Source organism: Serinus canaria, chromosome 5 (genome assembly GCF_022539315.1).
Source record: "Serinus canaria isolate serCan28SL12 chromosome 5, serCan2020, whole genome shotgun sequence".
NCBI classification, from domain to species: domain Eukaryota; kingdom Metazoa; phylum Chordata; class Aves; order Passeriformes; family Fringillidae; genus Serinus; species Serinus canaria.
The window spans coordinates 50328661-50339554 of NC_066319.1; the positions used below are offsets into that span (position 1 = coordinate 50328661).

General features: G+C 42.9%; 1 protein-coding gene across 4 annotated transcripts in view; it reads left to right on the plus strand.

The window, feature by feature from the left end:
* The window catches only part of EVL (Enah/Vasp-like), a 144658-nt gene extending 134977 nt beyond the window's left edge, over positions 1-9681 (plus strand). For 3 of the 4 annotated variants that reach the window (XM_050974840.1, XM_018907233.3, XM_050974839.1), the window contains exons 8-14: positions 1732-1792; positions 3798-3864; positions 5140-5206; positions 5311-5373; positions 7525-7591; positions 7970-8027; positions 9078-9681. In XM_050974840.1, the coding sequence (XP_050830797.1) occupies positions 1732-1792; positions 3798-3864; positions 5140-5206; positions 5311-5373; positions 7525-7591; positions 7970-8027; positions 9078-9115 (421 nt within the window). In that variant the 3' untranslated portion in view covers positions 9116-9681. The remainder of the gene's footprint in view (positions 1-1731; positions 1793-3797; positions 3865-5139; positions 5207-5310; positions 5374-7524; positions 7592-7969; positions 8028-9077) is intronic. The other variant, XM_050974841.1, reaches the window with a different exon arrangement.
* Positions 9682-10894: the final 1213 nt, after the last annotated feature.

The window sequence follows — 10894 nt, forward strand, 5'->3', positions numbered from 1 at the left end:
CAATAGAGAAATCAGAGTTGTGAGCACTGGATCTCAGAGGCCCTTTTCTGAGCAGTAAGCCCCATGCTCAGAAACAGGGAATATGTCTAATGCTCACTAAGTAATGGAGGAAAACATTTCTGAGAGCTCAGATGCTATAAAATACCACTCTCTAGATTCAGTGGGCCCTGTGAGAGCAGCCCTTTGCTTCAGGACTAAAGTGCAAACAGAATAATGAACCCACAGACCACTGTCACTCCCAGCCCAGTTAAGTTTGTTGCAGGACATAAATCTAACACTGGTCTCTCACCCTGGCAAATATTTCCCTCACTTAGATTTATAATAATTACTACTTTTTTTTTTTTCTGGGAAAATCAAGTAAATATTAGAGAAAGACCAAAAAATTATTACTGATTTAGTAAAATTGTTAATGCAGTTAAATATCTGGAAATAATTCCCTCAGAGCACTGTGTCCTACAGACACATACTGCTCAGTTTGTTCAGATTTTTGTCTAATTTTCATCAAATCCTCCAAGTTGTCTATCCAGTAAGGCTTTTGTCAGAAGCATTTCTTAGTGCTTCCTGAGACTGTTTTTTCCCTCAGTTGAATTTTGTTCACTTCAGAACCAAGACTAAATGAAAAACCTGTCAGATTGGTGTTTAAAAAAACATCTGCTAAGGGAAGTGTTCACAGGTGGATAAGGGTAAAGTTCAGCACAACCAAAGTCTATGTGGAGACTTGAGCTGCAGTTCTCCTAAAGGTCTAAAATCAGAAATTGGATTTCTAGAGCCTCAGCACCTGGCCCACTGGAGTAATGTTTAAAACCTAAATAGGCCTTAAAAATAAAGAATTTGGTTTTCTTTTCATCATCCAGTTTGGCTAATGCCTAGGAAGTTTTATCATGTGTTTTTAAAAAATAAAGAACCAAGAAACTCACTCAGTTTCTGCGGGCAGCACCAACACTGCTGCTTCTGGGACTACAGGGCTCAGGAGCTCTGCTGCCTTTGAAGTGGTTTTGAGACAAAAATAATCTCCTGTTGTTCACCAAAGGCACTTGAAAACCAGGTGGATGGGCTGGTTTCCTGATTCCTTGTCTCCAGACAGAGCTTTCCCACCCTGGAGGGAAGAAGGGGTCTTGGCTGAGCAGAAATGGTGCCCAGTCTCTCCCAGTGAGGGTGAACCTGGCTTGAAGGGCTTTTTGGACAGTTTTCCCATTGTGTGGGAGCACTGCTGCACTCTGTTCTCTGTGCAGGATCAGGGATGTGGGATATAGGACAGGTGACAAACTGACACTGGAGCTGGCTGCCAGCAGTGTCATCACTGCCATATCCACCTGAGCCACCTGCTGTAGGCTGGGTCAGTCCTCAGAAGCCCCTGAAAAGGGGTGAGTTGTTCCTCCTGTGTAGGACCCAGGATTTCCTGAATCCTTGAGAGAAGCCATCCTTTTCTCACCCAGTTTTGTACACAGCTTTGCTTCCTCCCTGTTTCATCACATTTCCTTATGCTCCACACCCTGCATTCCTCTGTTAAACACCACCTCAAAATTTTGCCCCTCTCCCTGAGTTGTATCACTGGGATCTGAATTCTTCACCTCCACCCCAGCCCTACACAACCAAACACATCCAGCCATTTTTATGTTCCCTGGGATGAGCTACAGAAACAGTAATTCCCACCCAAGCCTGAGTCTTGTCTTCCTGTGAGGATTGTTTCTAGAGGGTTGACTGTGTCCTGTCTCCTGTTCCTTTGCAAAGGAGGAAAGCAGCGTCGCAGTCAGACAAGCCAGCTGACAAGAAGGAAGAGGAAAGCCAAAACGTAAGTGAAACACTCCTCCCTGCTGTGCTCTTGCAGGTTCCCTGTAAGCCAAAGCCCTGTGCTCATTCACTGTGTCTGGCAGGCAGTAAAAAGCTGTGCTGATCCAGGGATAGATGTGCACATTCAATTCAAAGCAGAATGTAACTGCTCCCCCTTTCCTGGGAACAGCACCCTATAAACAAAAATAAAGATGCTTTATTCATAGGGAGGTGTTGTCTAAACCAGGTTAATGAGCTCTGTTTCATGGTCTAATCCCAGTGTTGTGGGGAGCAGGAGGTTACTGCCCTGTAAGAAGGTGCATTGAACCTTCTGGCAAGTTAACTTGAGATAAAGTTCGTGTTTCTTATTTTATATTTGAGGCTTGAGCTAAGCTGAAGTGGACCTTCAGCCCTGCAATGTAAATTTGGATTGCCAACCTCCATGCAAAGCAAGAATCAGCTCACTTCAGACCCCAGAGTGCACAGAGAACATGCCTGGTGGAAGAAGGGAAAATGGTGTATTAACCATTAGATCATGCAGGAGTCAAAATCTGTGACCATATAGGTCACACTAGGTACACTAAACTAAGATAGAATTTGGACAGTTTTGGGGAACTTTGATTAATTTCTCTTCCACAAAAGCAACTATACAAGTGGTTATTTGACTCAGTCTGTAGACTGAACTTGACGCAACAATTTTGAGTCCAACATGCAGATGAAAACACTTTTGAACACTGTTGAACTGGTAAAGTGTGGAAGGTCTTTTCTGTTTTAGGAGAGGGCAGGACTTGCTCTGTGTCCTTTCCAACGTGGTGCTTTTCCAGGCTGCTGCTCATTCAGCATTGCTGTTGCTAGCCATACCCTTGGAAGGCTTTCTGCCACAGCTGCGAGGCCATAAAGCATTCTGTGTGCCTTGTATCGCCTGCACAGAGGTGCTCTCTCCAAAGACAAAGCTGTTCAGTAGGAAGTCCATTAAAGCAATCTAGGTCTTGCCCCAAGCAAAAAGGTTTGTAGGAAGAGCAGGAATAAGCACTTTTCACTGGTTAGGGAGAAAAGCAGCTATTTTCTGCATGTTGTCCAAGGCAGGCTTCAAGCGTGGAATTTGCCTGTTGAATCCCTATGCAACCATTGCTCTTAATCTTGCCCCTAAGCTGGTTTTGAACCATGCACTTGGAGATGAAAGGCACCATTTAGCTTCTAACTTGCCAGCCTCTGCTTTCTGTCCCTTATTCTCTCTTGCTGAAAGTCTACATTAGTTTGTATCCCCAGTCAGACTTTTCAATAGCACCAGTCTCTTTAGAAAAGTGTTTTAGAGAGCATCTGTTTGTGTCTTGAGTACATTTCATGTTCTTTCAAACTGGGAGCAATCCATTTTACAATGCAGAGCTGATGCTTTACCTGAGTATGTGTTGAGGGTTGCTAGATAATATTGTCATGCCAAATGTATGGATGAATGATTTATGATCTGTCACACATAAATCTGAGATAAAAGAGTCCAAATGTCTGATGAAGTGTTTAGTCTTCTACGTAAGAGGAGTACTAATTGATTTAGTTACATTCTGTTAGTACCTTTCCTCCTCTCTCTGGTACTGGTGGCTGTCTTGGGGTGAAAGACTGGAATATAGCAGTTCCTTTAGGTGGCTCAGTTTCCACATCTCAGAGAGTTTCTAAATTTAGGAAGTGGGTGTATTTAGGCAACTTTAGAGTGGTTTCACCTGATTTGGTATGAAGAGGTAAGAGTGATTGAGTGTAATCATGAAAAGGTGTCCACATTAACTAAAATAAAAAGTGATGTATTTTTCCATCCAGTGTGAGAAAGTTAAAGTTTAAATGGCCTTGAGCCCATACCTTGGCAACAGTGCCTATTGGACAGGGAGGAAACTTGCTTTTGTACCACGTGTGCTGCAGCTGCCTCCAGAGTAGAAGAGGACTCTGCACTCCCTAAAACTCAGTAACGAGTTTTGAATAAACATATGAATGAATAAACATCCCTAAAACTCAGTAATGTCCTGTTTTTCTCTTTGTAGGATGATGCTAGCACCTCTCCTTCAACCAGTACACGAGGCTCTGCCCAGCAGCAGCAAAATTCATCAGGTATTAAGTTGAACTACTGGCATTGTAGTTGTCTACTTAATCTAGTTTTCTACACCACCTCTAGACTCTGGGTTCACTGTCCTACTTCTGAGTGCAGAAACTAACAGTAACTATCAGAAAAATTCCCAAACACCTGTGGTTTTAAAAACTGTTTTCAGCAAGATACGACTTTTATATGCTTCACAGTCAAGAAAATTGCAAGATAGTTTAGTTAGACATGTAGCTGAGGATCTGTGTCTTCAACATTACGCACCTAAGTCTTTTAAGAGAAAAAAGCTGTATTATTTTACTTTTTGTAGTGTAGATGTCTTGATCTATACAGTTGGGGTTTGGATGTCAAACTGCTATTTAGTTTGTTGCAGTAAGGCTGATCCTGAGAGTTCCCAGATTAAATTGGTTTTCCTAAAATGAATTAAAATAACTGTATCTGAATAGATGAGCTGCAAGCACTCACAATCATCCCTGCATCAGTCTTGGCTTTCACGCATACTGGGAATCTCTCCCAAGGGAATGACTATTTAACCATTCCAGCTTCCTTTTGGAGCAAAGCCATGACTTGTGTGCTTTGCAAGGGAAGGGGAGGAAGCCAGGAGAAAGGTGTATGTAAATGAGATCTAGAGATTTCCTGGGAGTGCCTGTAATTCTTTTAAAAGGCTTTTCAGGACCTCACAGAGAAGCAAATCCTTGTATATAAAGTTGTCAAATCTCTGCAACAGTTCATTTTAGGGTACGGGGATGATAGGAAGCACCTTCAGCAGCATGTGTTATATAGTACAGCTTTTTGGGAGTGTTCTATGAGTTAGAAGTGCACACAACATTGAATAAGTTCTCTGTGGAGATTTGCATAGTGGGCTCTTACTGCTCTTTTTTTACATACACCCACATTTTCTGCCAATTATGCAGACAGAAAACTTAAGACTTCTTAATTTAAAATATAAATAAATATTGTACTGAATAAAGTAAGCCTTGCAGCAATTAGCCTGTATTTCCTAATAGAAATTATTTATGCTTTTCCTCCTGCTGTTCCAGTTCCATTTCTTTTTAGTATTTTTTAACTATGTGGTCTCTAATTAAAGGGATCACTAAGCAGATTTTTGCTAATGCTTTCCCAAGAATGTAGGCAAATGCACTCATTCACCAATCTCATTTTCCTGGTTCTTCTCCTAAGTCACTCATCCTCACTGAAAGAAAGCTGCTGTATAAGACAATCAACTTCAGGATATTTTTATTTTTAGAGCAAAAATAATAAACTACCTTTTCATGCTTGTTTTTCAGACTCTGGGAAGAAGCCATGGGAAAGGAGCAATTCTGTTGAGAAGCCTGTATCTTCATTACTTTCTAGGTGAGCTGCATGGGGTGTGCCTGCGGCCGGCCGGCAGGCGGGATGGTCACGCTCTCCCTGTGGCACGCGCACGACTCATGTCTTGTTTCATTCCATTGCTGTAGAAATCCATCAGTGGTGAAGAGCTGTGAAGCTAAGAGCCCCACACAATCCCACGTGTCTTCTAGGTACTGGCTTACTGCCTGGCTTCTTAACTGTCTTGGCTTGTCCTTTGGCTCATCCCATCATTCAGCACTAGTGTTCGTCTTCTGCCGCATCTTTTGCTCATTCTCTTGCAATCTGTTTTGTCTGTCGCTGCACCAAGTGTGAAGGTGTCATGTCAGAGCTTTGTTCCATGGAAGCAGCCCCCTGCTCACTTGGGCATTACAGATGTTAATCATGCTGGCACCAGCACTTAAACCATCCATGTGTGTGTGGGGGTCAGAGACACGGGTCTGGCAGTGCAGTGCCATGTGAAAGTCACATTTTGGACCATCTCTCTACAGCAGATTCATGGTGACCCTGCCAATAGGTGAAGCTTTCATTGCTCAACCTCTGCAGAAATTAAAAGTAAAAGCAGAAATGATCTGAAGAGCTTGCAGCTGGGATAAGGGAAGTTATTCTTCTACCCATGCAGCCACAGTGGGTGCATAAGAAAGGAGAGTGAAACTTGGTAATAAAATCAAGATGTAAAAAGGCCCCACCACAGACAGATCTTTCAGATACATGGGGTACAGAAACCAGCAGGTGTCAAAAGCCAAGAAACCTAATAGTTTGAATAGCCAAGCTTCAGGATCAGCACCCATGTTTTTAATCACAGAGATAAATTTTGATGTTGGACAGCTAGAGAGGCTTGCTTCCCATGCTGGTCCGGGAGCATCCGGTTTTACTGGAGACTGAGATGGATGGATAAGCTGAATAAGGAGGCAGAACACAGGCTTACAAATGTTTAGTATTTACTGCAAAGAGATGTCACATATTTTACATTGTTAGGTATATGACAGTGCTGATAGTCTGAAGAGAGGTAAGTTGCCAATGGCAACTGTTTGCACATACTTGCTGCTTTGTTTAAAATGCTGTAACGTGTTCTGCCCAAGCATTCAGAGGGATGCATCAGTGTTACTATAGCAAAATATAGTTTTGCCAGCTCTCCTAAAACCAGGGAAACATGTTGGTTCTAGGAAACACATGAGCTTCAAATAGATAGAAAAAGACCATTCTTCCTCCTTGGACATGGGAATGAAACATGGGCTATTTAAAGCAGCCATCACATTTCAGTAGTTATCTTTTATAATGGCATTGCATCCCAGGAGGAGGAGTTCAGTGGGGAAAAATAGTTTCCTAATTTAGCAAGTGGAGTAGTGCTCAGTAGTAGTGCTTGCTTGAAAGATTTCTGTGGGGGAAGCAGGGCAGGTTTCAAAAGCTCTCCATGGTGACCTGTTTCCATTCCTCATCAGTTTGATGGCATTTGGAACTTCCTTAACTCCCTCAGCTGTGAGATGGTAGGACACATGTCAAGATTTCCCAAGGAAGGGTTGCAAGACCAAGCAGCCCTCAAGAGCAGCAGCATCTCCACCAGCCCCCAGTTTGGACTTAAAGATGATGGCAAAGTTATTTGAAGCCTTTTTAAAGCATGGTTAGTTTTTTAAATGTTTCAGAGTTACTGATTAAAAGAGAAAGGCAAACGGCTTCTAGTTCCTTAATTTATTTTATCAGATGTCGTCATGGCTCAGCCCACTGACTAATACCATGCAGAAAGACTGATAACACTCAGGTGCACTAGCTATTAAGGCCAGACTGGTTTTGTTTCTGAGTCAATAAAAAATGACTGTGATACATAACACCATCAACAAGCCACACTTGACTCATTGAAGTCTTCCAAGGAAAGGATAAGTGTGTTATTATTTTCCCAATAATATTTTTCTAAGCTGTAACCTACTGTTACTTTAGGACCCAGTGAAAGCCTAGGTTGCCAGGACAGGGCTGCTGTACAGAAAAGGGACTGAGAGAAAACTAGATGTGTGGCTTGCAAATTGCAAATGCTGGAATAAACCACAGGGTTCAACAGGCTTTATCCCCTCAGCATTTTCTTATTTGAAATCGTTGAGATTCCCAACACAAAAAAAAAAAAAAAAAAAAAAATTCACAGCATCTATGAGGGTCAGGTTGTGCATACAGGAGCAGTGCTGCTCTCTGGCTGCCAAATATTCCTGACCAGCACTTGAACACAGGTGCTCCTGCTCTGGGGTCGATTTCATCCACACCGTCAGGTGGGTGCAGCTCTGCAAGCATTGCAGGAAACTGACTGACCTTTTTATGTTTTTCTTCCATTTCTCAAGGATGAAGCCAGTGAGCAGCAGCAACGATGTGGCTATGGATGCCTTAGATTTTGATCGAATGAAGCAGGTGAGTGAAAATGTCACTGGCACTTTTAGAGGTTTGGCAAGCTACCCATTTTCCCCCATGCATGCGCTGTACGAGCAAAACGGCTGTTCAGTCTTCTGATTTCCTCTACAACTAGGTGCCTAGGGAAGGGCTAGCTGGTGAGCAGCAAGAGAGCACAATCTCACTGCTATTTCATCCCTTATGTCTGCACAGAAATGTGCAAGTAAATATGTCAGCATCTTCTGCATCCGTGCCTGGGAGTGCAGATGTAGCTGTTAGCAGTGCTAGGCTCTGACCAGCAATGGAGGTGGGGGACAAGCACAACCATGTTAAACTTGCATTTTCTTCCACCAGTTAGAAGGAAATTCTGAGCAGCTGACTTGTGTTTTGTCTCATCAGGAAATATTGGAGGAAGTTGTAAGAGAGTTACACAAAGTGAAAGAGGAGATTATTGATGGTAAGAAAGAGAAAAATTATTATTTTTCTCATCTTTATGACTAATTTTCCATAGATAAGATGATAGGAACTGCAGAGAGTTCCCTGGTGTTTTCAGACTTCTCTGAACAGCTCTGATTTATACACACATTTGAAGAACAAGCATCTACCTTATCTGAGCTCTGACCATAACACTGCACTTACATCCTTTATTATGCTGTTGATGAGCATTTTTGCCACCAGCCTATGAGAAATTTGCTGGCTGGTGTTTCTCACAGGTGGGAGGGTGAGAAAGGGCCTGCCTGTAGCCCGTGGCACATCAATTTATCACAATCAGCAAGCGTGAAATTCACTTGTAACTTGCCGGCCACACAGGTCTGGGATGAGGAGGGGACAAAGGAAGCTAACTGAAAATCCTTCCCAAAAATCTTCTGTAGGTTTCCTATGCTTGAAGAGTTATTTTAAACTTTCACTTGATTACAGCTTTCCAAATAACCACATATTGTTATAATACATTGGAGAGTACAGCAGCTGTACCAAATTCATCAGTACTTTTTATAAATTGCTCTGCAGTTTACAACTGAAGGTATTTTTCAGGGCCATTATTGAAATGCACAGCAGAATTCCCATTTGAAGGCCACATTAGGGCATAGGAAGATGCATGTCCTGCACTCCCCACCTTAGATTCACAGGGAAGGGGAAAAAGAGGAGACTGTAAAACAGCTAAAATCCATTCCCTGTGCCCTTGCCCTAGATCTGTGTGCTCACAAACCTCCGAGGCAGTTTGCAGTTGGAGAGACCCTTGTCCATACGCTACTGTCCCAGCAGCTTGGCCCTCAGAGCCTCCCTAGTTCATTCCAGTGCAAAATAAGGCATTCACATACACCACAGATGCAACTTCTCACAGTAGTACTGCAGTTTGCAAGCCAGCAGCTGACTGCTTATCCTTCCTCATCCTTTTACCCTCCACTCATCCTTTTACCAGCGTGTACTTTCTGCAGCCTCTGCACTGAGCGATCTCCATCCCACTGGATGTACCACTGTGCACTAACTCTCTGCTTTGGTTTTCCAGCCATACGGCAGGAGTTGAGTAGAATCAGTACAACATAATGATTGCAAAGCATTTGGACGGTACTAAGAATGCTAGGAAGATTGGATCATTTCTAAGTGTACCAAGGTCATGCAAGATGGTGAGAGAGGACACCGGCACTGTCTTTGTTCTTACACCCTTTTTATTAGCAGACTCAGCACACTTTGAAGCTTGCTGCTGCCTTGGATTTGCTTCATTTTACAAGTCTTAATCTAAAGATTATTAAATTTTAAATTTCTGGATTTTTTAGATTTCATCTGACACTGCACATTGGATTTGTCAGCCTTTTTTGTATTTTGTATTTGCTTATTTAAATGTATTACCTTTCTTTTTAGTAGTAGATAAGAACACACGTGAACCATTTGCTTTTGATAGATGACTTCAAAGTAATTTTACTAGTAGTCTGCAATGTAAATGAAGATCCTTTGCCAACAGAAATGTATTGAGGCATCACCAGAAGAAAGAGACATGTTTAGTTGTCAGCCAACAAGTTCTTTGTCTCAGAGTTATCACGATATTAAAAATGGTACGTCAGTGCATCACAGTATCTGTGTTCATATTGGTAATAAACTGTTTATTGTCCACATGGCCTGGCCTTTCTTTGTTTCATTTGTCCCTTCACTTCCTGCACTTCTGTGTCACTTGGTGGTAAGAGTAAGGTGACTGAGACTCACTGTGGGGTGGCAGCTCTGCCTCCTGCACGAGGAGAGAGCCCGAGTGCCTCGTGGCTGGTGCAGTGCAGCAGCCCTGCCTTCTCCCACAGGCAGACAGGGCCCTCACCTACCCAGCCCTCTCACATGGCTGGCTGAGCACCCCTTCCTGCAGTCTGGCTGCCACCATCTCAGCAGTGTTTTACCAAAGCAAGTGAAGGACAGTGGCTTAAGGCTCTTCTCAGGCCACCACATCTCCTGCTATCACTGAAAATACACAGGTCCCATCATCTGTGCTCCTGCAGATTTGCAGTAATGAAAGGGAGATGTTTATGCAGAACAAGGGCACCAAAGGTATTAGGTGGATGCAAACTGAAATCCCAGGCACAGCAGTGCTGACTAGGGACTTAAGGGGAGTCATTTGTTAATGGTGTGCAGGTCTTGAGCTTTACTGGCAGAGGACACTGCACACTTAACAGTGCATAGCCAGTCATATCATCCAGGACAGGAAATTGTTTCCTTTACAGCCATTCTTCCCACCAGAGTGATGTCTTGTCAAGGCTGACCTAGACCAGAGGCTAAACAGAGTTAAAGAATAAAGTAGGTATTTATTGAAAGGCCTCAATGGATACACCTTGGGCAGTACAAGAGCTCAGCCAGGGCTACACCAAAGATTAACCCAAAATGGTCCCAAAAATGGATGACCGGTCACAAGGTCTCTCATTTTTATAAAGTTTTGGTCCATTTGCATATTGAAGTTAATTGTCCAGTTAGAATTTAGGTTATGAAGTCCCATCCTTCTTAGTTTTCTCTCTTCAGTCCACGTTGTTTATGCTCTTGGGCCTGAAATTTGGATTGGTTGTCCTTGGTCCTGAGCTAGAGAAGGAATTGTTTTGTCTCCCTACTCTGTGAAGAGAGCTTACCATCCTCAGAACTACACACTAAAGCAGTACAGAATCTGAAAAATATAAAAGCTAAAACCTGAGTCATCAAGAGCAATCTTGGGAATTTCTGCTTGACTTAGTCTGGTGCCAGCTTTGCCTGGCAGTTGTCCTGATACCATATTCTGGTAACCTCGTGCAAAAGTCAGGGGATTGGAGTTCCACTATTGAAATCTGTCAAGTATTTTCCAAGTTCCCTTCATTTCTT